Raw genomic sequence first — 26,984 nt, forward strand, 5'->3', positions numbered from 1 at the left:
ATTTCTCCAAGAGCCCCCTTTTCGGGAAGCATCCGAGTTAGCACATCCTGACCCTTAACACTCTTCTCTCACAATGGCCCCCAGGGAAAATCACGCCATCTACATTAGCCCAACCAACGACGCTCTTTTCGTGGAATGTCGCTTTTGACGAGGTACTGCATGCTACCCAGGAGCTAGATCTCAAGTCTCAGGAAATGGGATTATAATGCCAACGGTCGGACTGTTGATTCGAAACTGTGGAAGCCACGCAGATTTAAGCTGGAGGAAAACCTCAAGACCTTCCGATTCCGAGGCGATCATAGTGCAGCTTCAACAGAAGTAGATTAATTAGACGAGCGAATTACCTAGAATGAATGCGATCATCGGCGCTAAGAGCTATACGCGGTGGGGACTATAGCCTGCAGCCTCGTCGGAAAGGCTTACCTTATATTACTTTGGGGGTTAGCTTCGTCTGCGGAAATTAGTCCGGAAATGGGATCTCTGGGATCTCTGGCTGATTCCGTCTGGAATATGTAAGAGAACTCTAAATCAGTCCATACGGGGTCTTTTCGCACGTGTTGAAGTGGGGATAAAGGCTACGTAAGCGTCAGCGGTGGATCGTGGAGGATCACCTCATGGACAGGGCCACATTAGCCGGGCCGGTGGCTCAGTATGACATTCACTGTCAAATTGGGGAAATCCCACGCGATGAGGCTCCTGTGGCTCATGTGCCCTTTCGGCCCCTTCTTTACCCCCTCCCCTGTCAATCAAGTGAGGGGTGAGTAAAATGAAAAAGCAAATAAGAACGGCGGTTGGCGCCTGCCCCCTTGCATACTTCACCTTCTTCTCCACTTCCCTTCAGGTCACCGAAGTCTCTGAGAGACTCACTCAACATGTCCATCGTTGACCTTCCTAATGAGATCCTGGACGCTGTGTGGTTCTATCTGGGTCTTCCTGACTGGTGTGCTCTCCGCCTGTCATGTCGGGTGCTATATTCGAAATCGCTGGCGACGTTTGTGAGCCGTCATGTCAAGCGCATCAGTGTCCTCATCACATCTGACGGGCTTCGAGAGCTCGAAGCCATCGCCACCCACGAGATATTTCGAGCGCACGTGCAGGAGCTCTGGCTGGTTCCCGAGGTGTTTCGAGGCCACTACGATGTTGACTACGATACTTTCGTGCAGGCCAAGCTCATGGCTGCGGGGTACTTCGACCAGCCAGCGGTGGCGCACGGCACACACAGTTCCATCACCGAGCTGGTTCGATGGGCGATCGACAACCTGCGAACCGACTACGAATCGTATCAATCCGCGGTAGCAAACCACCTCCAACTCATACAAGCCGACTCCCTCCCACACACGCTCGCGACCTGCATGAAGCAACTCACAAATCTCTCCACCGTCGGCCTAGAAACATACCCTCCCTCCGCAGCAGGACACAAACACCCGCCCTGTCTTGGCCGTATGGCCTTACGCCGCAGACTCAACCACCACCCATTCGCCAACCCACACATCCCTCACAACTGGGAAAGAAGCCCAGACTACCTCTGGAGTGAAGAGAATCGCAGCATCCGGGCGCCCGTCTTCTCCGCCCTGCTGCAAGCCATCCCCACCTCCACCGCGCAGATCCAACAACTGCGCACCTGCAGCCAAGGCGAACACTGCGGGATCCCCCCCGAACAACTCACCTTGACGGACACCCACTACACAACCCTCCAACCCCATCTCCAAGCCCTTCAAACCCTCGATCTATGCCTCCAATACGCAGACCCCCACTCCGACACGACCGAATCCCCGCTCCTGCGCCTCCTCCTCGCCGCCGCCCCGACCCTTACCACCCTCAAAGTCTCCCAATGGAGCACGAAAGACGAGCTGCCCGCCCACCACTTCACCCAGTTATCGCAGCACATCCACTTCACGCGCCTGTCCACCCTCTCCCTCCACTGGATCGAAGTCACGCAGCCCAGTTTCCGGGCCTTCCTCCGGACCGCCGCGCCGACCCTGCAGACCCTCTCGCTCGTGAGCGTCAGCCTCCTCGACCGCATCGACCTCCCCACCCGCTCGAACCCCTTCTACGACGCTGTCAGCGACCTCTGGCGCCAGTTCTGCGACGGCATCCGCGACGACCTCCCCGGGCTGCGATCTCTGGAGATGAAGGACCTGGCATACCGCGGACACGTGCTGCGCATCGAGGATGGAATGCGTGCGCGCAGCGGGAGGAAGCCGTCCCGTCGGGTCAGTGCCGCGGTGGCACTGGCATACGACGCGACGCAGGCGGGGGTGGGGTTGGCGGCGTGGCTCGACCAGCTGCAGCTCCCGGAGCACCGGTCGGCGAGACTGGGGCAGCCCTTGCCCGGTCGGTTCAGTAGTATGGCTGCGTGTTCGGATCTGCTGCGCTTATGGGGATCAGGGACGAAGAAGTGAGCATGCTGCTCGGGGAAGGGGGGGGGGGGGGTCAGTTGCTGCGTGTTTTGGTCGGGTAGCTGTGATAGCAAGAAAAGGGTTAGCGTTTGGGATTGATCTTAGTATGGTCGGATGTCGGAGGTATAGGGAAATATGATGCCGGCTTAAGGGGCGAGGTGGCCGAAGGGAAAGATAGTCACTCAGAACGGCAGATGATGCATGATTGTATGTAGTATACCGGGCAGTAATCTGCAGGCGAAGATAAGCTTGAATTATGCTCTGAGACATTTTCTTGCTTGGCTGCGGGGAAATTCTTCCTAACAATCCAGCCACCCCCTTTTTCCCCGGGGGGGGGGCATGCGATCACGTGCCCGGGATTGCCGACAGGGTCTGTTTGAGTTTGGAGGGGGCTGTCGGATTTGCCGATGACGAACGATCGCTGAAGTAAAGAGTATGTACGGTCTAGCCCAGCCCAGTGTAGTGCTCTACCTGGACGATACACCACCACTGATCATTAGGTGCAAAACTCCGGGTATTTCTTCGGGATAGATACTAGTACCATCCCAAAAAGCAACACTGTTCCCATAATTGCTGCCTCGGAATATAGCTTTCTTCGCGCAAGACATCCAAGATGTCATCGATTGCCCCTCTTGGGGAGGGATGTCTCGTAAAGAGGTAAGCTAGAAACAACCAGACGCCGTACTAAAATTAGAGGTTTTAGAGAATTTCTATAGCGGCTTTTTACGCCACCAATTTTTAGTTGTTTTTATGATTTTATAATATGTTTAAGTAGGTATAAATATTTATAAAACTCTTAAGGTAGTACTTAAATCTTTTTCATTAGCAAATACACTAGCATGGATGTGGAAGGCCCGGATGAGAACGTCGGTGATGGAGAGGGTAAGTGGCGGTATATCCTTTGCCCTCCTCGGTTTCTAGGCTACTCGACACCGCAAAAGATTTGGGGCCAGTTCGAAGCCAGCTCCGTCGAGAGAGTAAGGCCGGTAAAACCCGATACTGCATTCGATCTAGATCTGCAGCTGGACAGAAGATACAAATCCACGATCAAAGCACTCGTGGAGAACCACAGCACGGCAAAGGATTCGAAGGCCGGCGACAAGGACATGGATGTGATTGAAGGGAAGGTTCGTGGTCTCGTTGTTCCCCTTCATGGCCCGCCGGGGGTGGGAAAGACGTTAGCGGCAGAGACGATTGCCGAGGCAACTGGAAGGCCTCTGCTTGTCGCCAGCGTGGTCGAGATTGGTCTCAATACCTCCAAGGCAGAGAACAACCTTGAACGCATGTTTCACCTCGCCGGAGCTTGGGAGGCCATCCTCCTCGTGGATGAGGCAGACGTTTTCCTCGAGTCTCGTATGAGCACTTGCGATCCCAATCGGAACACCCTTGTCCCCGTCTTACTGCGTGTTCCTTGGTAATAGAGGGATTCATGATCTTGACGACGAATCGAATCCCCTCGCTCGATAGTGCAGTGAAGTCGCGCATCCACCTCGCTACCCGTTACGAGGACCTCAGCAAGGAACAGAAGGAGAAGACCTTCATGAGCTGCGAGACAAGCTCGCGGAGAAAAGCAAGGACATCATGTCACCTGCTAACCGAGCAAGTATGAATGACCGGGTCGAAGATATCGGCTCTGATCATAAGCCCAGCGGTCGCCAGAGCCAAAATATGGTCAGCAGCGCCCCCGCCCTCGCGGTCAGCGAGAAAGGGGATGGTAGCCTGCGCAAAGACCACTTCCAATCGGTCTGTTTGATTGCCAAAGAGTGCCAGGAGCAGTTAGAAGGGTTAACATGCGACCTCCGGGGGGCTAATGAAGGAAAACGTTGAGAAGGGACAGATAGAAATATTCCCCTCAACACCCATGAAGGACTTGGTTTCATTGATTTGGTCACCATTTTAAGGCGGACAGAAAGATATTTGAGTTTCTTGAGTAGAGGCCCACGATAAGATAGGATCTTGTTAGCCCGGAGCGTATCCGAAATTCTGACATCCCCCATTCTCCGCACCACCCATGTACTCACTGCCAGCGGGGTTTCTTCGCCGTCACAATAGCATTCGCGGAATGATTGCCTTATCTGGGGCAGGGGATGAATCCTAGCGGCTAAGTTACTCATTCTTTCATCTTAAGTGCTATAGTCACGTGCTGGAAGGGACCCATTTTGCTGACTGAATGCACGAGGAGACAGGAAGAGTCGCACCTAGTCTGGACGGGTAAAGATCTGATTATGGGGGCAAAATCCGAACTACAAGGCGCGAGAATTAATCTCGTGGTCCACAAGCGATCCGCGCACGGTCCCCGGCCCCAATCTTCTGCTGTAGGAGGGGCTTACAGAGCTTGCCAAACACGCACTATTACGGAAGACCATTGCGGCCACTCGGCAAACGAGAAATCTGCCGGCAAAATCCTATATATAAGAATCGAAACTATATATAAACCCCAACAATCCTAATTCAAAAGAATAATTGATAATATTCTCTATTAATAAACCCTAATAACAATACCTTCGGCCTCCAAAAAACCCTAAATACTCTAATATAAAAAGGGGCCAATCTGAATATATAATTAAACAGCTGTTAAGGCGCTTTAAAGAAGCCGGGATATTAATAGCTATCTAAGAATTAGACACTATATCCGGAAGGCAGAGAGGGGGGGAGAGAATACACGGGCTGGTTTGTACTAAAAGTCTTAGTAGGCGGCACCGCTGCGGTAACTTAAGAATACTTAGTAAGAAAAGTTCCATTTGCCGAGTAGCCGCAATGGTCTTCCGTACACTAATTAACCACTACTTAACCTGGCGTTAACGGCAGGTGGAAGAATTAAATAATCCCGACTGTTTTAACATCCCCGATCGCGTATCCAGCAGCCCCAAATCACTTGATCACCAGGGGAAGATGGGCGCCCCCCCTTACACATCTAAAGGTTGTGCAAATTGCAGGAAACGCCGAATCAAGGTACTGTTCTCCTATGGCTCACTTTCAAAGTAGCGCTTTTTGTGCTTATATATCGCTGCAGTGTGACCTTGGAGAGCCAGAATGTGCTAGGTGTAAGAAAAAAGGTATCTTATGCCCTGGCTATGATCCGCACCGAAACTTTCTCTACCATACGATAGTTTCTCGCCAGGAACGTAATGGAGTTGCCTTGTCCTCAAGACCTGTTGCTCAGCTTGTGAGCCATCTAAAACCCCTGGCCCTAGCCCCAGTGTTCAACACGAACGCCGAACTGCGAACCCAGCTGTTCTCGACTTATATGGGGGTCTACTTCGCGCCCAATAACTATCTTAATGGCGATGATGATAGCTGGTACTTTTTGATGAGTCGCTTTCCAAACCTAGCAGGAGAGTCTGAGCTGTTCGACCGGTCCATCATCTCACTGGTCTCGGTCTATCTGGGAGGAAAGACTGGCGATGCCAATCTGGCCCGTCACGGGCTTGAGCTCTATAACAGCGGGCTGAAGATGCTGGCGCAATTTATCCATCGAAATCGCAAGCCATCGCTAGATATTCTCTACGCGACAATTGTATTCAGTGCATATGAGGTGCGCATCCATCAGACTCCATCTATTTGACTCGGAGATGTAAGATTTGACGAGGCAGCTCTAGACTATGCATGGTGGGGGCGATGCCCTACGCAACTGTTTTTTACATGTTCAAGGGGTCTCTGCTGTCTTCAAGCAGCTTGACCTTAGTCACTGCAGGGACAAAGATTTGGTGACTTCGTTGTTAAACCGCCAGAAATGTTGCGTCGTAAGTCTATTGACCCTGACCCGCCCGATTGTGATGTCTTTCGGGACTACGTCGACTCATGGAATGTCTAGACATGTTTTGGCTTCGACCCCAAGTTCCAGCGAGATGTGGATTGGGCTTGTCTGACGCTTGGGCTGAATAAAACTCCAATGGATAAGACTTTTGATCTACTCCGCGAGTGTGGGGCGTTACAGATCGAATTGGCGGCAATCGTCGCGCACCACCAAGCACCAGACCGTGAATCGAAATGTCAAAGGCTGCTGCATCGCTGCTTAGCGCTCGACTCCGGGATCACATTCGACCGGCTTGAGCTTGATGATTACCCCTCCCTTTGCCCAAGGAGCGACTTGGCCTGCCAGCCTACGCTCTTGCCCCCGGATCCAAGCATGAAGCCGTATAGATTCCCAGCCTTGAGTAACGCGAAGATATTCCTGCTCTTCTGGATAGCACGCACGGTACTTCGCCGATGTGTCTACCAAGCTGAAAAGACCCTTAACAAATGTGCGGACGCTACTCGTATGCGCCAATGTGCCGGAGAGATATGCCGCGCGGTAGCATTTTGCATGCAACCCAGCAACCAGATGTCATCGGGGCACGCCGTGATGGTTGCGACTTCTCAAGCCAGCAAATGCTACATTGACTGTGGTGATAGGGATATGTTCTTATGGTGTCAAGGGGTCTATTCTATCCTGCAATCCCATGGCCTGGACATAGCGGGGGCTATGAGTCAGAATGACAGGGGTTTGTGGGCCATGGCGAACGGCGAAATCAACTGAGACTGTATAATGCGACAACAATAACAATTCCAGTGAGCTACCAACGTCAAGACGTGGTCCGGAGGGAATCAAAGCCACCCTCTTCAAGCCCCTCCCCATTCGAAACATGGCTTCTCATTTCCGTGCGCCACAGCCAAGGCCCTAGCCGAAGAGACGATTAGCCGAAAGCTTCCATGCAGACTCAATTAAAGAGCCGTCCACTGACGCGGCCAAAGCCGACCAAGCCCATTAGCGTAGTGGGCACGACAACGGTGGGTTGACAAATTGGATTGTGAACAGGTGGGGGCCAAAAATGCTCGGAACGATTCAAGCAATACATATGTACGCTACCTGTCGTATCTTCCTTTCCCCACTCCTCTTCATGCTGCGTACCCTCACCGTTTCCTCTTTCTCCTCCACCTCTTTTCTTCAACACAATGACCGATTCCAGCCAGTCAGACCCTGCTCAATCTATTCCCTCTGTAAAAGACAGCGATGAGCATCAACAAGGGAGAACAGGACCTGGCGCCTCCCAGGTCCTCAAATCCCCTAGATGGTACGATGGGATAACCTGGTCTCCAGAGGTTCTAGCGGCCTTTGTGTCTCTGAGCTCATTTTCGATTTTGATTGTGATCCTCCACCACTACGATGGTGTCTCGGCTACGACATGGCCATTCGGCGCGTTGACACTCAATAGTCTGGTGGCCGTACTTGCCACAGCGACTCGCGCGGCGCTGTTAGCCCTGTTATCCAGTGCCCTTAGCCAAGGGAAATGGCTTTGGTATACCGGGAAAGACAAAAAGCGCCGGCTTAGAGATATCGATGTCTTTGACCAGGCATCACGAGGCCCCTTGGGAAGTCTCGGGTTTTTGTGGAACCTCCGCGGAATCCATCTGGCCACTTTTGGCGCCATCATGACGATCCTAACTCTGCCATTCGATATATTCTCACAACAGGTCCTTGCCACAAAGACTCGTTCTGTCACGGTGCATCCCACCTCGGCGGCCGGGCTGGCCAACATTCCCCGAGCGGAACTCTTCACTGGGGATACTGAGTCGAAGGTCGATGCAGCACTCATGGGCCCTGGTCTGTCCATGGTTTCAGCCTGGTACGCTGGACTCCTTGCCTTCAATGCCACAGAGATACGGCCCACCTGCCCAACAGGCAATTGTACCTGGCCCATAGTTTCGTCTCTGGCCGTGTGTGGCCGGTGCACAAACGTCACGGCAGATGTCACGTATACCCAGGACTACGACACTGCGAAAAGTATGTGGAGAAACTATACCCTGCCGGATGGCATGCGGCTCGCGAATCATCTCAATTCAGATGAGGATGTCAGTCAAATGGCTCTACTGCAGGCGTCGTGGGCCAACGAAAGCTATCCGAACCTGAAGTATCCGTCGCTGGCGCAGGACCCACAGAATGGATACTTGATGCTGGCCCACTTTGAAACGATCAGTCTGACAGACCCCGGATATGGGGACTGGACGGGCAATCAATCGCTTGCCACGGAGTGTGCGCTCTGGTTTTGTGTGCGAGCGTACAACATTTCAATGACCAACGGCCAGCTCACGCAACGCATCGTCGGCGAATGGAGCCAGGTGAATCCAGGAGCCGCCCGGGAGTACACAGCGCCAGGAAATTCCACCTCGGCTGCAGACGGCTCCGATGTGATGTTGCGCTTCACGCAGCCCCCCGCCGAGTTCAACGTGCCCGAGGGAACGAACTTCGTCGTGGGCGGGAGCGTCGCCAACGTCTTCTCGACCCTGGCGTCCCGCTCATTCCCCATGCAAGTCTGGGGCGTGAATGCCGACCATGCGAAGACGAACCAATCGGCCGCCTTGTGGAACTACATTGGCCGCATGGATGCCTACATTGGAAATTTCGCCGCGATCTTGACGCAGACGCTCCGGACCAGCTCGCCGACATCCCCGTTTACCGATACCTATTACCTTGGGACGGCGTGGAAAGACGAGGTGTATGTCCAGGTGCGCTGGGCCTGGTTGGCGTTTCCGGCGACCATGATCTTGGGCGGGTGTGTGGTGATTCTTGCCACGGTCTGGCGGACGGACAGGAGTGTGGTCGGGGTGTGGAGATCGAACTCGCTGGCCCTGCTCCTTACGCAAGTCTCCACTCGCGTACAAAATGCAGCGACAGGCGCTATGGGTGTAGAGACGGAGGATTTGGATCTTCGGGTTGGCGACGAACGAGTGGCGTTGGCAGAAGTGGATGGCAAATGGCATTTCAACTGACATGTATGATGATGATAATGCAGCAAGGCCGGCACCATTCAGCCCTCCGAGCATAAGCCTCCTTTTGTGGACGGAATGGGCAGGATCATCACCATCAAGCATCAAACCGTGGAAATCCAACACGACAGGTGGGTTGTGCAACCTCGCGCAACTAGCTGCTTATAGCCTAGCTTGTCGACTACTGCACGTCCCTGAGGGAGGCGAAGGCGACTACTTTAGCCTATGGACAAGCTCTTGGCAGAGGGACTGCTGATGACTGCGTAATATTGTTTATTGAACTAGTTGATCTCTTCCCTTCCCTCGCTTGAATTTTGGGTTGGCCCCACCCTTTTCCCTGGCAAGGCGAGCAGCAAGGCTGTCCAGTTTTTTAAGAGCTTGACTCTGCGCAACTGCCCGCGGGTCGAATGCCAGGAGGAAAAGATATGTGCTATTCGTGATCTCTGCGTTGCCTACACCCTTATTTCAACCCGATGCACCAATACCATGGATCCGTCGTCGAGGTCTTCACGAAGCAATCGTTGTTGTGGGCTCGTGTGGATTCCTCCTGACAACTGCGTTAGCCAGCCGGCGACAGCTTGCTATTCTTTGGAAGGACTCGGTGATCGCCTTGGTTATGAGCCACCTTGACACCACTCCCGAGCATGAGATCGCATCGCCAAGGAACATCGGCCAGTTGCTGCACATATCGGAAGAAACACGCGTAGTACTAGAGCGGGATGAAGGGCCTCTTGTATTTTTCGAGAAGCGAAATTGATTTCCTGTTTCTAGTCGTAAAGCCATCACATGGATGAGTTTTGTTGATTTTTTTTTTTTAAAAAAATAAAAAAATAAAAAATCAATTCATAATCTGCTTGTCGGTATTGTAGATGCAGCCAAAAGCCAGTCATCGAGAGTAGGGCAGCATGCAGAGAGACCTGTAACCGGCATGCCTACTGGTATAATTCTCCCTGCCGAGGCATCTCGACGTCGCCATCGGTGAACGTGCAATGACCGATGGGACCATTGACAGGCACAGCGCCCCACTTGACTCGTGCGAGTGACCGGTCTTCCTCCTCTAGCTCTGAGTCCCGGTTTTCTCCGTCGTAGCTGGTTCCACTTTCGTCGTCAATGTTCGGATCAAATGACGGGTGGCATGCCGCCGCAATCGCGAGGCTGCAACTCGATGCAACGGGCATGGCAGACTCGAAACGCCGGCGCCCAAGACAGATCACGCCCAAAACCAACACCAAGCCGACCACGATCGAACCGACCATCCCCGCGGGGGACCAGCCGCAGGTGATGAAATCGTTTGCAGCGGCGCGCAACCCATCGCTTCCAAACGCTTCGACTCCAATCATAAATAAGCTCTGGGAGATGAGCCAATGTAAGAGGGTGGAGGTGATCAGCAAGGGAATCGAATAGCGATACGGGATGGAGAGGAAGTAGTTCGTCCTCTGCTCTCGCTGCGGGTTTTGGGAGACGCGGAGACCCTTTCGCTGCTGGGCATAGCCGCTCCACTCAGCGGCCAGGGTCATCGTCGTAATCAGCGCGTTGAAAGCGAAGTACAGGAATGAGAAAATGAGTTGAGGCATGTTGGCGATCAGCACGTTTGATGTCAAGGAGCTTGGCCAGTTATCGCCGTATATGATGGTTTTTGAAGTGGACGAGCCGAGCGCCTGTTGCCAGTCGATCGATGACGTTCCACCCGCCGCGCTCAGTCCGTAGATCAACAGCCCGACGCAGACGGCGATTGCTGTCAGCCACAGTATTATGCTCAATGCCCATCGGCGGCCGGAAGCGGCCTTGCTCCATACTACCCGCGTGTCTCGAAATGCTCTCGGTTCATGTAAGGGCTGGGTCGGCGGATTCCTGGAGCTAGCCTCGCGGCCGGTCAAAAGACAGCCTCTCCGCGAGTGGCGATCCGAACGATGTAAGAAAGACGCAATGGCATCTCCAATAGTCAGGATGGGGGCATTCCTAATCCCGAGCCACATGTAGGCTAGAATACTGCTCTTGACCAAATTGAACGCTATCACGATAATCATCAGCGGGAATGAATACTGCAGCTTGCAATACCCGTCATTCGCCTCCGCCATGCAATATTGGACATCGACGATAGTATCAGAAGCCACATTATTAGCATTTGGGATAGCAACTGGCCAGTCATTGTTGAGTGATCTTGGGAGAATCTCAAGCGAGTCCGAACGTTTACAGAGGCTATGAGTTTCTTGCAATGGGTTGGCACATATCCACGCATATGGGCTTGTACCTGGTCTTGTGTTGAAAATCGGAAGGTAGACACTATTTTCGTAGACAAATTCATATGTATCGTTGCTGCCAGGATCATCGGTGACGAGCAGTAATCTTTTGTACGCACTTTGGAACGTCACTCCAAATGCAGCAATGCATTCATCGTTGCTGAGGCGGTGCAAGCTCCCATTTCTGGCTGATGAGTAGAGTTCATGGAAAGAGGCGTTTTTCCCCGTATCCAAGTCGTAGAAATAGGTCAAATTCAGGCTGGAAAACTCTTTTTGCCCCAGAGAATCTGGGCCGGCGAAGATATCGTAGGCGGTAGCTGACGTCGTGGAGTAGATGGCCGAGTTGTACCTGTACTTTCCAGCTCAGCAACAATGCGAGGTCGGGCACCCAGGAGGAAGCGTACATAAGATGGAACGGTAGAGATGACAACGCCAAGCATAGCCATAGGCATAAGCGTCGCCTGGATATCTTCGAAAGGTTGTGGATACTCGGAACCCCAACATCAAACCAGCGGCCATTTTCGTGTGCTCGGTCTATGTAACGCCGTGTTGGTGCGGCTAAACATTGCTACACGAAATTTTGAGCACCCTCATGCACATTCCGGGAAGTTTGAATGGGGCATCTTTCCACATACCATTCCAAAGTTGCTTGCACTCAGCAAAGTGGTACTCAGGATGTTTATCACCAGGTGGAACCCTGTACTCAAGCGATGCACTTCGGCGCAGTTACCCTCGAAAAGAAGCGTGCCGATCTGGTGCTTTATCTGCGCTCGATAGGCATCTTGCTCTGCGATCGGATAAAGATCGACGGCATCATGTTTTGAATGGGTGACACAGTAGAGTAGAAAGCCCAAGTTGAAGAACAGGACGATCAAGCTTGCTGTGAAGGCTCCAAAAATGGTGAATTTCCAGCCTTGGAACCAATTCCTACCACGGTGGGTTATCGGCTTGCTGCGCGCCGTCTTTGTCCCTCTGTTATCAATCGGTGACTGGACGACCCCCTCATCTAGGTTCTCTTCCGAAGCGAGCAAGGGATGGGACACTGCAGAAAAACCTGCGATCAGGTTTATTTTCATGCCACGTTGCCTCAGGTTCTCCTTTTCGGGCATCTCTGTCACAGAACTCCTCCTTAGAAGGATGGATGGCAGGTTCGTTCGGGAACGCATGTAAGGCCAAGGACGGCAAGATGGGAAGTTGAACCTTAGGGGGGCGCTTCAGATTATAAATTTAGAGGCGAATTTAGACCAAAGGAATAAGCCGGGATGATGTGGCTCCAGGGCTGTGGGGTTTCATCCTATTGGTTGAGAGGGTTTGGTGAAAGGGTGACGGGTGATGATTGCATTTGGGGGCCGTCGTATATCTTAGGCGCCGCTCTGCCGCTCTCCACCCAACAACAGGCCCAGTAACATTGCTCTAGCTTGAAGGGGGGTTGTACTCCGTAAGCAGTGTTTTTCTAGGCGGATTCGGGCCAGCATAAAAGAGCGCCTTATCCTGTGTGGGGTTCGTCCTTGACCCTCGATCTTGGTCCGAGGGCGATCAGCATGTCATCTACCCGGAATAGCGTTTACGATGCATACGCCGTGTGGCCGGCTACAAATCTCGGTCCTCTCACGACGACCTTCACACCAACACCCCAATGTTTTCAGCCCATTCACAGTGGCTCAAGGATCTCAGATTCCTACCCATATGCATACGTGTATGGCAAGCACTGCACCACCGCAATGTACGGGGACGCTCTCGCTCCGTTGATTCAAGATGACCCAAGTTGCCTTCCATCTGCCATACCGCCGGGGACTCCATCTCCATTTTATTCGCCGGGCAATGTTTGTCCACAAGGGTTCACGACAGCCTGCCACATGACGCGAGGGATGGAGCTTAGCTCGGACCTCGCAGACCCGACGATGTGGGAAATGTGGAAGGTCTTGCAGTTTGGGGAGACGGCATACAAGTGCTGCCCCAGGTTAGTAGTAGGCTTCAACCGCCATGTCACCCATCACTGCACGCCACGCCTTGCTGACATACACAATTCAGTGGATATGTTTGCGCGATGGGACCTACTGGGTGTAGCAAATCACCGGGCGGGCCGACAACAACATCCGGGCCGTACATCACTTACCCTGACCATGACTCTTGCGAGTCCACGACATCGATTGGCATTTTATCAATTACCGACTACCAGCCCGGTTTACTTCTCGTGACGAGCTCCGCCCAGCCAGAACAGACGAACGGACCGTACCCGGTCGATCAGGTGCCACTTGGGGCACAGATATTCATCGCCATTTGTGCGCCAATAGCGGTGATTGCACTGGCGCTGGCAGGCTGTGTACTGGTCAGAACGCGCATGCACTCTCTGAGAAAACAATCGCCGATTTATTCTTCAGTGCCGCCAGAAAACGTCCTCTGAAGGCCGTGGAGGCTGCCACAGATAGAAATGGCAGCCCACCGATGTGGCCGCATCAGGCATTTCAATGAACGATTGCAATGCGGGGCGAAACTCCCCAGGATAAGCAGATTGCCACCAGCGTTACCTTCAAGCTGTAGTAGTACCTATCAAGTCGTATCAATCGCAGGGATCCAAGCATCCTTCAAGATATTGTAGAATCTCCACGAGCATATATTGAATGATTGTTGTCGAAGTTCCTAGAGATTGTACGGCGAGCATTCGCAAACCCACTTGCATGTCTTGCCCTTGTCTTTCCTGGATGAGAGGAACAAAAAGGGACAAGAGTGGTCACTCTATTTACTGTTGTAATGAGTTAGTGCCATAGTTACTAGGAGCCCAGGGACTAGCCTGGTTGCCCAGACAAGGCGCTCAAGCTTCCAGCAATGACCAACATGAATTGGACTAATAGTGCTCAGCGGGAGGAGCTGTTGCCCAATCTCTGGGTCCGAGCACGACAGGTGCTAGACCAGATTGGTCGTGCAACCTCGCGCAACTAGCTGCATATGGCCTAGCTTGCCCGCTACTGCAACCTCGTCAAAGCGAAGAAAAGCGGGGAACTTGCATTTTCGTACTGGCGACTACTGCTCACCATACACCACAATGATGCTGGATTGATTGCTGATCACAGCGCGTGCCAAGATAGGATGTGATGGCACTACCTAGATCTGCGCCGAGTCTTTATGCAAGGGGGTGTGGCTGCCTAGAACATAGGCACCAATCTAGGCGCCCAGCTCTATGAACAGCCTGTTGCCCAGACCGACCCGGATGTACTTATACATGACCAGCCAGCCATGTTGTGACAGAACAAACGTCAACACTATGGAACATCTACCCTGTGTGGTGCTCAGATCAATTGGAGAGTGTTCTCGACATGAAGAGCATTTCTCAAAATACTTACACGCCCTGAGCTTATGTTCCCGGAAATTATATGCGATTTTCCGACCATTTACTTTATTCCCACCTCCAAGTTGGGTGTAATGGCTTTTCTATCCGTGAGGTTCACTTGGTGATCCAGCTCTGGGAAGATCCCCTCATCGCGACCCAGGTGCGTCATCTCAAACTTTGCTGGTCGGGATCAGAATGTTATCAATGTGGCTTGGACGTCATGAATCCATACGAGCCAGAGTACCAGTATGAATCAATCCTCTGGCGACGAACTCGACCCACTGGAGGATAAAGTGGTTCATTCCATTGATCGTGCCCTCGCGACGATTTTTGAGAGCCGAGAAGAACGACATCTTCAACGGCACTTTAGGAAGCACTTGTACGGAATGTGCGAGGAGGCATGGATTGCGCTTCTGCTCATTCCCCTGGCAAATCTACGCATCATAGAGTTCACGCATAAGTGTTCTTCCCATCTCGTCTCAGCGATTTTTCTTAAGGCTGCGCAGCACCAGCCTCCTTTTCACAACCCAGCAGGGCTTCCATTCCCCCATCTCCACGAAGTTCGCGCGAACTGCGCCTGGGGCGATTCTTATATCTACGAGTCTTTTTTAACGCCCTTTTTCTACTTCCCCGTCGTTCGCCGGATAAGTGGTAGCTTCATCAGGGAGGATGGAGGGATTATGAACTTGCCGCTTCCAATTCACTGGACAGAATGCAGCGTGAAAGAAATTGCTGTTCAGATGGTCTACTCTTCTGACACGATCCTACGCTGGCTTGAGGCGAGCCCCAGTCTCGAGCACGTTGCGTTCCAGCTCTCCGTTCACCGTGACGATATGTGGACTGATTTCGATGCATCGGGATTCCGGAAAGCTCTTCTTCCCTCTCGACAGACGCTGAAGACCCTGCGTCTGGAAGTGTAGATGAGTATTTTGATCAGGCAGTTACTTACTACCAAGACGAGAACGAGGAGCCGTTTGGCGCATTCACGAAGTTTACTATTCTCCAGGACCTGGTCATTCGGCATGCACGCCTCACGGGGCGACCTTCCGGCACCGTGGTCCAGGATATACCGCGATTTTGAGTGGAGATGCTTCCTGTCTGCCTGAAACGCCTCACTGTGAAGTATCTTTTGGGTGGGGATCTTCCGGATTTGCTGGTCATGCTTTTAGGGTTGATGCAGCACAGGGATCTCTTTTGTCAGCTCGAACAAATCACATTGTGGGCGGGTTGGCTGGATGATGATCTAAGAAGTCCCCTGAGAGTGGCATCCGAAGCCGTGGGAATCAGCCTGAGTGTGTTGGACGATGATGACTACTCCTATGACTGAAGTCCTCGCAAGGAGAAGGACTCTGCGTCGTTTGATGTCATAGGTGCCAATCTTAATTCTAATGTTGTTTGCCTCTCCTTGTGTCTATACTTCAATCCAGGCTTAAGCATCTGTGCACGGGAACGCTTTCAAACTCTCACATCCATGTCTTAAGTTTATTTTTGATACTGATAGCCGGGTTTCCCGTTGACATGACACTCCATGCTGAGTTGCAAGGTGTGAGAAAACGACCCCTCACGTCGCTAAACCCTCCCATCTCAGAATGCGCGGCAGAGCTCTCTCTCGTCCGACTCCTCCCCGGTCTCGCTACCGACACCATGACAATACCAGAGAATTCCAGCTGGAACATACCTGCTCTTGATCGCTTGGAGCCGGGGGTAATGGTTACTCAAGAGTGACGACCGCCACTCGGGCTCCAATGGGTTCGCTTTTCGTCCACCCAAACCGGTCAGCAACTCCAACAACAATGCAAACGTTAATCGTTCACTGAACATACCTCATCGAAATAAGCGCCTGAGTCAGGGGCCAGCTGGCGAAGGACATAGCCCCTGTCATAGGTCATGTTATGGATAGCCTGCTCGGCGAGATCTGAGGGAAGGGACTCGTTCCAGCTCTGCCAGTCATGGTGCCCAAAATTGAGGGTGGGTGTGCCCTGGTATATATCTTAGTACGAGACGCCGTCCAAGTGAGGGGAAGGAGGTAACAAGGGGGGGAGGATTGTGGTCGCACGGGGAGCACAGCACGGTTAGCTTACTTTCGAAGAGTTATTATTAGATATGAGATTTTTTAAAGTCCTAGCAAAAAGCCCAACGTTTTTGATGACAGCCCGCCGTGGGATCAGCCTCGAGGCTTTAGCGCCTTGAGTCGTCCTCACAGATTCGATCGCTGGCATGGACTGAACAATCTCATGCTATGGCGCAGTCATCAAAGGCTTTACCGTCGATTCCATGAGATCATCATGAGCGCGCAGGAAATCCTGAATTAGACTAAGCAGTCTCTCAGCCGTTTTATTCTCAGCGTTGTAGAGAAGGAGGGCGCCGTTTATTGCGGGCGAGGAGCCTCCTATGGTGTAGTAACCATGTATCCCAGAGCAGAGTCCTAGAGTTGCGCCAGATACCGGTAGCTCTTTGCGACCAGTCCATACCATGTATCCGTTGTAGTTTCGTTCTTGGGGGCGACAGAAAGATTGATAAGCCTTCATGGTGACTATCAGAGAATCACCCCAAAGGTCCCGCCACCTCCACGAATCGCCCAAAAGAGGTCTTGATTCTGGCACGCATTGACAGTGACATGGTCTCCCTGTGGGGTGATCATCTCGGCTTCACTAATGTTGTCCGCACCCATACCGTACTGTCCGGTCGCCAGGCCATGCCCGCCGCCAGTAGCCCATCCGAAGATGCCAACAGTCTATGTGATGTTAGCAGCAATATCCCGTCGGTGCGTCGATTTCTCCCGGGTCTTACCGGGCTCGTGCCGCCGACAGAAATGGCATTATGCTTTGCTAGGGCAGCGTACATTTCTTCATCCTGGACACCGGCACCTAGTGTGGCGGCAATCTTGGGGCTGCCGTGAACGCTGGCATTGGTCTTGCATCCATGCCCGGTGTTCTTGATACTGAGGCGGACATTGTGTTTCTTCGCAAAGGACAGAGCACTCTGAACATGACTGGGTTCTGTCGCATTCACAACACAAGCTGGATAATTGCCAATCGTGCAGCCCTTTTGCCCGGCGTGAGGATCTCCGGTCACGCTTGTTCCGAATGTTACCGAAACAGGCAAGTTGCCGACGGACCGTCCCGATGCCCTACCAACATATATGTTGGTACAGTACAGGGCATCCGTTATATGTAGCAGAATAGTGTAGTGTATTTGCGCTTAGAAGACAGTGGTTCATGGGACGTTTCTTCCGAGTCTTATGAATCTTTACTAGGAGTAAATCAGTTACGGGAACAGTCGAATGACCACGCTAGTCGTCTTTGTGGGATTTGTTTGGGTGGTTGCGCTAAGCCATTGGCGATTGAAGAGAGACGACGAGGAAGGGATGGGGGGATTTATCCCAGTCGAGGGGGACGGAAGGCCCGTGATGTTGATGGGGGACTGGAAACGAGGATTCTGGGTCTTGTATGTGGTGTGTGGGCTCCTCATGGTAAGAAACCTGGTGAGGATGGTACAATTCGGGGTCGGGAAGGATAATCCGCTGAAGACCAAGGGGGCATATATCTATATCTTTGATGCGGCGTTCTGAAATCAAAGCCGAAGTTGTTGTTTCAACAAATAGAAAACAGTCGTAACTTGGGATTCGGTAAGTTTGTTCTGATCCAATCTAACGTACTACGTGGCACAGTACATTACCGTACAGCCTGTACTATGTGGGTCTGCGTCTCTCGCATTTCGCATTATTGCTCAGCCACTTTTCTATAGTTATACCCTGTCTAGTCCCCACCCCGCCTGTACGCATTTAAGTACTAAATTGTGCCTCTTCCTCGTCGCCCAAAATCTCACAACTTAATATATCTCACCCTTGAACCCAGCATCTGGAGACCTAACCACCCCATTGCTAAACGATGAGCGACCATACCCGAGCCAGCCGCTACTCCAACGGCTCTCTGCGGACCTGTCAAAATTGCGCCCGAGCCAAGATCCGATGCATACGCTCCGTCCCCACCGAGAGCTGCGACCGGTTGGTGCCGTGGCAATGACCTCCAAGAGCTGCCCATCGAGAGGCTAATCCGCACCAGCTGCGAACGCTTGGGGAAAACATGCCACTTTCACCCAGGGCGACGAGCAAACGCAGTTCCCCGTCTAAGCGATAGCAAGGACCGCCGGATCGACGCGCTCGAAGCCAAGCTGGACCGCCTCCTGGCGCAAGCCAGTATTGAAGATAAAAGCCCAGCAGCTAGCACCCCTGGTCCAATCGAGGATGTGATCGACAAGGGACTCTTGACCATTGAGGCCGCAAGCCTGCTGCTGCAGGATTATCGGAGGACGCTGATGCCGTACTGTCCGTTTGTCGTTGTCCCTCCGCACGCGACAGCAGCTACACTGCGGAGGAACAAGCCCTTTCTCTTCCTGGCCATTCTTACCGCGGCATTGTACGACAATATGCCCCTGCAACGGACACTGGAACTTGAGGTCAAGCACGCGATCAGCAATTGCATGATCTTCGATGGCCCGGTTTCGTTCGAGACGCTTCAGGGCTTGTTGGTTCATTTAGCGTGGTGAGGACACCCCGAGGGGTGTGAGTTTCAATCATTTCTGACCGGGCTGAAGGTGCCAGTATCACTCGCGGCCCCGCCGATTCTCCCAGTACTTGCATCTTGCCATCAGCATCATCACCGACCTTCAGCTTGACCGCGCCCCCGAGGATCGATTCTGGAGAACCAGAGTGGATTTCAACGGGGAGCTCGACCGGGAGATCTCGTGGGGAAGAGAAGAGAGAAGAGCGGTGATCGGGTTCTTCTGGTTTTCGTCCAGGTCTGTGGAAGCAGCAGCAGCACACCGTTTTATGGCTATGGGAGCCAGCTAATGTCCTCATAGCATCTCACAAATCCTCCAAAAACGCTCTTCGTTCTCCTTCATTCCGTATCTCGAGACGTCATGCGAGTTCCTGGCATCAACCGCTGAATACAACTCGGATCGGCACCTGCTGCACCTCATCCAGCTGCAGCGCCTGTCCGAAAGGATCATCGCGGCCTCATCGCAGCATACCTCGGAGCCCCATGACGCAGATGCACTCGAGCAGTGCTACCGTGACCGTCGGTCTGAGCTGGATCTATACCTTGCCCAGCTCCCCTTCCCGCTCACCGACAGCCGTAGGTGACCCACGCGGGGCGACCGGAACTTCGAGATTACCGAACTGACTTGGGTCAGATATTCTTTTGATGCAGTACCACACGGCAGAGCTCTACCTTTGCCAGGTGACACTGTTCGACTACAAGCCTCGCTCCCAGCATCGCCAGCACGATTCGCCCTTCCAGATCGAAGCCCTCCGCCTGGGGCTGACCGCGGCGCGCACGCTGCTGGAGTTCTATGTGTCTCTTCCCCTCCGTCAGGAGGTCGCCTTCAATAACGCAGGCTGGGTTCAGCTCGGGTTCGCCGTGACCCTGGCCTGCAAGCTGGTCGTTGCCGCGGCGGACCCCCTGATCCATCCTCACACGGTGGATTTGACCCGGGCGCTCAACCTCTCCAACATGCTGAGCAGGTGTACCATACGGATCCAGGCGCTGATCACCTCTCAGATGGACGCCCGCGGCGACCGTGATGTGTTCTACCACCACGAGAAGCGGCTCAAGCGGGCCCAGTGGTGGTTTGAAAGTCGGAGCTTGTCACGATCACAGCCTCTCGAATGCCTGCCGGCGGCCGTCGACCCCTCGTCGCGTGCCAGCATCTCGCATACCTCCCCGGAAGAAGAAGTGAATGGCTACGGTGCAGTTTCGCGTGAGGGCTTTGATTTTCAGTGGCCGGGGTTGTTCCCCAGCCCTGCCTTTGACGACATGTTTGCCGATTGGATCGCGCAGGGATCCACGGGATTTTGAATAACAAGTGTATTCGGTGAGTTAGTGGTCATCCGCGCCCGTCAATATTGAATTGTATGAAATATAAAGCTTTTATGAAACACTGGGTAAATAGACCCATCTGGTTAGACAGTGGTTAGATATATAAAGCATCTTCCGTTTATCTTTCTGAACCATGTTGTATCTAATATATTAAGGTAGTGCCCAATGGTGAGGCTGCTTTTTACCTATAGCTTTTTCTATACTTCAAATCCTCATAACTCCATTCACCCTGTGTATCTATATCAATATAATCTAAGTTTTCTTAAATAGTAGCGCGAGAAAGAGCTGATTATGATCTAAATATTTGAACTGCCAACCGAAGGCTCTGGGAACTTTCATACTTCGATCAACTAGTAGTAATATCTTTGAGAGCCAAAAAGCTTCACAGGGGGTTATAGTCGTGAATATAGTTGTATGTACATTTCCCGCCTATAGAGGTTAGAGACTTTTAGTTATCCCAAACGAGATAATAGCTAATGATCAAGGGCTTGTTCCACAAGCCAAGGTAGGGAGTCTAATCTGTTCAAACTTTCTCTTTTGAAATGTTTAATTTACAGCTGTTTACACCAGTACATGTGTCACCGTCCTTGGCCTGGAATGAAGACCAAAGATGACTAGGGCCATGACCGCCAGGGACAAGCCCGCTCCACCCCAACCGACCCAATTTCCGAAGACATGTTGTGCCACGGCGACTTCATCCCCACGCGGCGTCTGCCCTACGCAACGCACAAAGAACGCTTTCCCTGATTCTGGGCCCGACAGGAGGCCGTCGCATTGCTCCATTCCTCTGGAATGTCCGATGTGAGGTATCGCCACATTCGATGGATGATCCGCGGAATGGTCTGTGCTGTAGTGGAGCTGTTTCGGGCGCTCTCTGTTTCGTCGCTGATAGAGGGGGGAGCCCATTGAATTGGCTCGACGAGGGCTGCTGCTTGCAGCCTGACTGCTGGGGTGGGCTCTGGAGCAAGATGCTCGGGAGCGAGAAGACTCTGATGTAGCGCTGTGCTGAATTGAATGAAATGAGCCAGCCATGACAGGCAAGAGAGGAGGAGGTAGAACGCGACACAGGTCAGGAAGGGACCTTGACGTGCTCGAACCACGATGGGCTCGAGGCTGGAAGACCAGAAAAGAGGTGGAAGCAAAGACCAGCACTTCATGGCCTGCCGCTTCAATATCTCACTCCGAAGCATCACGCCGGTGCTCCAGGTCAAGACAGGCAAAAGAGGAGGATCGAATTCCGACCTCTGAGCTCGGCAAAAGAGGGTGCTATACATGATCAGAGGGCTAAGGGAATGGGTGGCTCAGATGGACTGTGTTTGTCCTTGTCCTTGTCCTTGTCCGTGTCCTTGTCCGTGTCCGTGTCCGTATCTCCACTAAGCGAGCGAATCTATTGCAGCTAAATCTCCTGAAATCCTTGGCAAGGGTGGCCAAGAGATACCCCGATACCACTTGAGATTGATGGTAGATCTCCGTAACGGTATTGTCACAGACTCAGCCACCAAACTGCAGAAGGCACATACGGACATGGACACGGACAGGACTCCCACCCACCTTGAAGTGCTGGTGCCTGCTGACTTTTGTACTATCAACTTTATAATTAAGTATCGTTCACTTGGAGCCCTAATCTTTCCTCCATGCAGTGTTGTCATTAATCATCCACCATGAGTAACTCAACCGATCTTTCCGACTATTGCACTTTGAAAATCTGCCCCATCACAGAGGCCTACGTTTACTATGTCCCATCATTGGCCGGTAATGCTTTCTACTTGGCTTTATTCGCCGTGCTACTGGGCGCTCAACTGATCCTGGCCGTGCGCTACCGGACGTGGGGCTACTTAGCCGGGCTGTTTGGCGGCCTCGTCCTAGAGATTATCGGGTACATCGGACGTATTCAATTGCATTCCAACCCGTTCCGCTTCAACCCATACCTTGAGTACGTTTGTCTTCTCTCGCCCAACTGTTCCTTGTTCACAGCTTCCTGTCCTAGCTCTGACCAGACTACCAGATACCTGATCTGCCTAACCATCGGCCCAGCCTTCCTCAGCGCGTCCATCTACATCTGCCTGGGCCGTATCGTGAAAGTCTACGGAGAGAGCATCTCTCGCCTCCGCCCGAAGACGTACACGATTGTCTTTGTGGCTTGCGACTTGATATCGCTTATCTTACAGGCAGCAGGCGGAGCCATTACCTCAGTCGCAGATGCCGATCAGTACGATCTCGCCCAGGATGGCATCAACATCATGATAGCCGGGCTTGCTAGCCAGGTGGCTTCTCTCGCCCTCTTCATGGCCCTCTGTCTCGACTATGCATGGCGGGTGTACAAAAGCCCGGATAACCTGAATTCCGAGACGTGTATGCGTGGTCTTCGCCATAGCGTTAGATGGAAGGCCTTCCTGGCGGGTAAGCACAACTTTTGGCAATCTGATCCTGCGCAAAATGCTTACCGTGTCTTCCTAGGGCTGGTTCTTGCCACCGTGACTATCTTTGTGCGATCGGTGTTCCGAGTTGCAGAGCTGAAAGGGGGATTTCATAGTTCGTTGGCTAATAACGAAGTGCTCTTCATGACTCTGGAGGGGGCAATGATTGCCATCGCAGTCATCTCTCTGACCGTGCTCCATCCAGGCTTCTGCTTCCATGGCCTCTGGAATCAGACCAAATGGTCTTTTCGTCAGTCCAGGGATAGTGAGATGCGATTGATTGAGGTTAATGCTGGGCACGAGGCGAAGGCTCAGCGGGCTGACTCGGGTATGAGTTGAGAATCTGACTTGTGACTTATTCCTGTCCCTGTTTTCTACCCTCCGCGAACAAATTCTTTGTCAGCCCGTGTATAGCATTCCAAACCCCGTACTCACGTTTAAAAAACTAAGCTGGCACGTCCGTTGTCATTTTTCTTTCTGCTTTTGTATCTTGCCATACATGTCTAGACGGTTTTCGGAACAGGTTAGCCTATTTTTAGAATGCCTTCCACCCCTTGAGGCACTACCAACAGCACCTCTGTGTGATATCCGGGATTACAAGACAGGCACGATCCAGACCGGGGGATTCTCCCATACAACCCATTCATCTTACGTCTTGTCCAAGTCTGCGAATATATGCTCTCCTCACCACCGAGTCAAAAGCCAAGTCGCCCTCCGGCCCCAACTCCACCACGCGGCGGCCACCACCGCCAGGACCGGGGTCGACAACTTGGCGACCATGAACCCGACTGTGTGTCACCAGCACCGGCGTCAACCTGCCAAAAGTTGCTCGGTGTTATTGACATGAGGGAAGCGCACATCGGGTACGGGGACCCCCGGAAACTCGCATAGCGGCCCCCACCCATCGCGCGTGTTGAATCCAGGCGTAATCATCCAGGTATGCCTGGCGCTCCCCTTGTGGAGCAATTAGGGGGTCGTAGCCCGTGCTGGAATTTGTGGTATTTCCACCATGGCCCGATCACATATTATGTTGTTTGGGGGTGGGGGGGAAGCCCCCCCCGTGATTGTCAATACAGGAATCTTTTCCAAGTCTCGATTAGGGTTACCCCCACCAAAGTCTAGTGGGGGTTGTATGTGTGGAACGTACCGGATCCCAAGGGGTCCACCAGTCAAACGATTTCCAGGAAACTGCAGAATCCACCGACTGCCGCATGGACCGCAGCCACCGATCCACCTCGCGGGTGCTGACCACCACCTTGGCTTCGGGGTAGGCCCTGATCAGGTCAGCCGCGACCAGGGTCCCCGGAATGTTGCACGAGACATTGAACCCGTCGAAGAGTTTGTCGTAGTCGGCGCGCGTGTAGTTCTTGCCGGTGTGCAGGTATCGCGCCTCCAGGGCTTCCGTCCACAACGGGTACAGGTGCGGTATCTCGTCCATCATACGGCCGTGGAAGGGCCAGTAATGTAGAATCTCAAACGCCATGCAGATGACTATCATGGTTGTGTGATTAGCTTTCACTGGCGACGGTTGGTTGGGGGTCACTGAAATTAAGAGCTATTGGCTTACAGATCGTTCCGGTGCGTGGCATTCAGATGCTTGGGCGCTATCTTATGGATGAATTGCTGCTGGTGTGAGACATTTCCGTGTGAAGTTATGTAGAATTGATATACTCGCCCTACGCGTTTAAATTGTGGCGGAGTTGAGTTAGGTCTTGCTCTCCGTAGAACAAAATGAGGGGGTCCAGCGGAGAAATTGGCCAAAAAACAGTCGGGTAGAAAATCAAATATTAAACGCAAAGATGTAAAAAATAGCAAAAGAGCGAAGGAAGGAGCCTTGATGCTGCAGTAATGGAATGGGTCGTTCTGAGTGAATCTAACAAGGTCAGTGATTTGCGCATGCCCTCCATCTTGTACACTCTGACAGCCCCGTTGAGGTAGCTGTATCTCTGTGTGGCCTTGCAGATTTTCGCTCATCTATGTCATGTAGCTTTTCTAGCGCGGGCTATAAGACTACCAGCTCTTGCAATTACGAAAGTTTACTACTTGCTTAGCTTGAAGAGTTAAGATCTAGGCATAGGTAGTAGAAGAGAAACAATAGCTTGCATTAGATTAGAAGATAAGCTAATCTGGGACAGGGAATTCCAACTGAGCCAGCGAAAGTACTCTGCATATTTGTGGCTGTCATAGCCTGCGTAGGGGATGAAGGGGGCTGTCCAGACACCCAGAGGACCCAGTCCCAAAGCCTGCATCGCAGTGCCGGGCGGACAGAAGGCGTAGACCACGTAATAAGACAGGACACCCTTGTCATTATGCGGCTGCTGCTTAGGCCTGCACCTCGGACTGGTGGTATCGATGGCATCGACACACAAATTGAAGGATGGGTCGGACGAAAGTGATATACAGTCAAGCCACACTGCTACCCAGTTGTGCACTGCTGTACTTGGGGAGGCTTGCGGGTGGCGGCGCATCCCGCCTCCGGTCGGGTCCCCAAAGTTCCAGACTTCCAGCACCTCCAGGCTTACTTACACTTTACCCACTTCCCGCCGTTACCCCACAACACCCAACTCCATCCAATAATCAACAGGTGAGATCCATGCTATTTCCCGCAAAGATGGAGGATCATACCTAATCCATGATCTCTTTATCGATTGACTAGGACTCCAGTCCTTCCCTTGCCGAAAATCACAATGGCAGAAACCGGAGAACGCGTCAACGATCGCAAGGAGGAGAAGGAGGAAAACCCACCCCGCCCTCGCTGCTGGGACTGGATGGTGGTGTCCGGCACGAACCACTACGCCAAGAATCGCGCGTCCTTCAAGTCGTACCGCCCGGTGAATCGCATGGTTCCAAACGGACCGTTCCAGGGGGCGGAGGTGTATATCGCAGGAGTCGGCACGGTGGAGCTGAACGTGCGTGCCAGCCCGGAGGAAGGTTCCCCCGCCCGCACTCTGGTCTTGGACAATGTCTTGCACATTCCGGTCGCCAAATGCAATGGCTTCTGTTGGGGGCAGTATCACACGATCCATAACGGAACAGTCAGCTTTGGTGCGACTTTCAAGGGCACTGACGGACAAGGCGCTGCTCTTTGGTTTGGGCAGCCGTTCTGTGGACTCCAGAAGCTGGCTCTCGCGGGGGATCCGCAGGGAAAATCCTATCTCAATCCCGACGAGGCCCACGCGCTCAGCCTCTATATTGACAAGCAGGATCTCCGGAACATTTTGCCGTCAGGTTAGCTTCTTTGCCCCCTTAAAACCCCGTCTTCTTCCTGCGTACGCTACTATTTTTGGTCATGGACAGTGTGATGGAATCAGGCTGATCTGGAGCTTTGCCCAGACGTCTAGGGAATCGAAACATTGCTGCTTCTACTGTGCGTATCAACAACACCCACGGGCTACCGATCGGAGGCGTGATGAATAAGAACCGATCTTCCAATGAGATGAAGTACCAGAAATCAGAGGGTCACTGCTCGCCTCCGTGCTCATCTCTACAGCGACCTCTACCTCATATTAATTCTAGCTACTAGTCTATCTTCACTGAAGGGTAGACAAATGAATACATGACTAGGTCATACGAGAAAATTTCAGGAACAGTAGTACAGAGAAGCATTTTTAAACCCTGCTTCGATGACTGTGTCGCTCACATCGGGAAGTAATTTTATCTTCACAGAATGAAACTACTCGCTGGTAAAGAAGACTCGGCATCTTCCAACCTGCCTCCTAGATCCCTGCCAAGTTTAAGACATCCTGTCTTCCACTTCGCGCCCTTGTCCGCTTGGCTGGCAGTGAATACTACTTGCGACAGAGCTTTTGCCACTGAATCTATAGATCCTCTATGTAGATCTAAATGAGCATGCTTAGCCAAGTTGGACCACTAGCCGGTTCAAGATACTGCACTCGGTGGTCGGGATTTTGAATGGTAAGAATTTGGGTTCTAGACTCGGGCGCGCCCGGAAGGGGGAGGGGGGGGGGGGG

General features: G+C 52.6%; 11 protein-coding genes across 11 annotated transcripts; 8 read left to right on the forward strand and 3 right to left on the reverse strand.

The window, feature by feature from the left end:
• Positions 1-872: 872 nt before the first annotated feature.
• Positions 873-2,419, forward strand: BO72DRAFT_513938 (uncharacterized protein; the record flags this gene model as incomplete). The annotated part of the gene is made up of 1 exon (XM_040949498.1): positions 873-2,419. One exon carries the CDS (start codon positions 873-875, stop codon positions 2,400-2,402), a length of 1,530 nt encoding a protein of 509 aa, XP_040805771.1. The 3' UTR covers positions 2,403-2,419.
• A 593-nt stretch (positions 2,420-3,012) lies between these two features.
• On the forward strand, positions 3,013-3,817 carry BO72DRAFT_513940 (uncharacterized protein; the record flags this gene model as incomplete). Its single annotated transcript, XM_040949499.1, has 3 exons — positions 3,013-3,056; positions 3,226-3,281; positions 3,321-3,817. The coding sequence occupies 3 exons, from the start codon at positions 3,013-3,015 to the stop codon at positions 3,815-3,817; spliced, it is 597 nt and encodes a 198-aa protein (XP_040805772.1).
• A 1,423-nt stretch (positions 3,818-5,240) lies between these two features.
• On the forward strand, positions 5,241-7,197 carry BO72DRAFT_420513 (Zn(II)2Cys6 transcription factor domain-containing protein). The gene is made up of 4 exons (XM_040942717.1): positions 5,241-5,351; positions 5,413-5,934; positions 5,999-6,142; positions 6,214-7,197. The coding sequence occupies exons 1-4, from the start codon at positions 5,292-5,294 to the stop codon at positions 6,916-6,918; spliced, it is 1,431 nt and encodes a 476-aa protein (XP_040805773.1). The 5' UTR covers positions 5,241-5,291; the 3' UTR covers positions 6,919-7,197.
• A 94-nt stretch (positions 7,198-7,291) lies between these two features.
• On the forward strand, positions 7,292-9,484 carry BO72DRAFT_444273 (DUF3176 domain-containing protein). The gene has a single exon (XM_040943771.1). The coding sequence runs from the start codon at positions 7,335-7,337 to the stop codon at positions 9,147-9,149; it is 1,815 nt and encodes a 604-aa protein (XP_040805774.1). The 5' UTR covers positions 7,292-7,334; the 3' UTR covers positions 9,150-9,484.
• Positions 9,485-9,996: 512 nt separating this feature from the next.
• Positions 9,997-12,462, reverse strand: BO72DRAFT_420516 (uncharacterized protein; the record flags this gene model as incomplete). The annotated part of the gene is made up of 4 exons (XM_040942718.1): positions 9,997-11,735; positions 11,791-11,954; positions 12,022-12,167; positions 12,222-12,462. 4 exons carry the CDS (start codon positions 12,460-12,462, stop codon positions 10,079-10,081), a joined length of 2,208 nt encoding a protein of 735 aa, XP_040805775.1. The 3' UTR covers positions 9,997-10,078.
• Positions 12,463-12,834: 372 nt separating this feature from the next.
• Positions 12,835-13,790, forward strand: BO72DRAFT_524181 (uncharacterized protein; the record flags this gene model as incomplete). Its single annotated transcript, XM_040949845.1, has 2 exons — positions 12,835-13,346; positions 13,418-13,790. Exons 1-2 carry the CDS (start codon positions 12,928-12,930, stop codon positions 13,788-13,790), a joined length of 792 nt encoding a protein of 263 aa, XP_040805776.1. The 5' UTR covers positions 12,835-12,927.
• Positions 13,791-17,079: 3,289 nt separating this feature from the next.
• Positions 17,080-18,185, reverse strand: BO72DRAFT_482933 (FAD-binding oxidoreductase; the record flags this gene model as incomplete). The annotated part of the gene is made up of 3 exons (XM_040947763.1): positions 17,080-17,448; positions 17,505-17,844; positions 17,986-18,185. 3 exons carry the CDS (start codon positions 18,183-18,185, stop codon positions 17,251-17,253), a joined length of 738 nt encoding a protein of 245 aa, XP_040805777.1. The 3' UTR covers positions 17,080-17,250.
• A 419-nt stretch (positions 18,186-18,604) lies between these two features.
• BO72DRAFT_474464 (Zn(II)2Cys6 transcription factor) lies at positions 18,605-20,767 on the forward strand (the record flags this gene model as incomplete). The annotated part of the gene is made up of 5 exons (XM_040947267.1): positions 18,605-18,720; positions 18,779-19,258; positions 19,311-19,514; positions 19,578-19,852; positions 19,911-20,767. 5 exons carry the CDS (start codon positions 18,605-18,607, stop codon positions 20,573-20,575), a joined length of 1,740 nt encoding a protein of 579 aa, XP_040805778.1. The 3' UTR covers positions 20,576-20,767.
• Positions 20,768-22,257: 1,490 nt separating this feature from the next.
• On the forward strand, positions 22,258-23,795 carry BO72DRAFT_524185 (RTA1 domain-containing protein; the record flags this gene model as incomplete). Its single annotated transcript, XM_040949846.1, has 4 exons — positions 22,258-22,529; positions 22,602-22,996; positions 23,054-23,341; positions 23,716-23,795. 4 exons carry the CDS (start codon positions 22,258-22,260, stop codon positions 23,793-23,795), a joined length of 1,035 nt encoding a protein of 344 aa, XP_040805779.1.
• Positions 23,796-23,823: 28 nt separating this feature from the next.
• BO72DRAFT_492000 (sulfotransferase family protein) lies at positions 23,824-24,511 on the reverse strand (the record flags this gene model as incomplete). Its single annotated transcript, XM_040948239.1, has 2 exons — positions 23,824-23,967; positions 24,161-24,511. The coding sequence occupies 2 exons, from the start codon at positions 24,509-24,511 to the stop codon at positions 23,824-23,826; spliced, it is 495 nt and encodes a 164-aa protein (XP_040805780.1).
• Positions 24,512-25,700: 1,189 nt separating this feature from the next.
• On the forward strand, positions 25,701-26,246 carry BO72DRAFT_455111 (uncharacterized protein; the record flags this gene model as incomplete). The annotated part of the gene is made up of 1 exon (XM_040946219.1): positions 25,701-26,246. One exon carries the CDS (start codon positions 25,701-25,703, stop codon positions 26,244-26,246), a length of 546 nt encoding a protein of 181 aa, XP_040805781.1.
• Positions 26,247-26,984: the final 738 nt, after the last annotated feature.

This window comes from Aspergillus fijiensis (assembly GCF_003184825.1).
Source record: "Aspergillus fijiensis CBS 313.89 unplaced genomic scaffold BO72scaffold_4, whole genome shotgun sequence".
NCBI classification, from domain to species: Eukaryota; Fungi; Ascomycota; class Eurotiomycetes; order Eurotiales; family Aspergillaceae; genus Aspergillus; species Aspergillus fijiensis.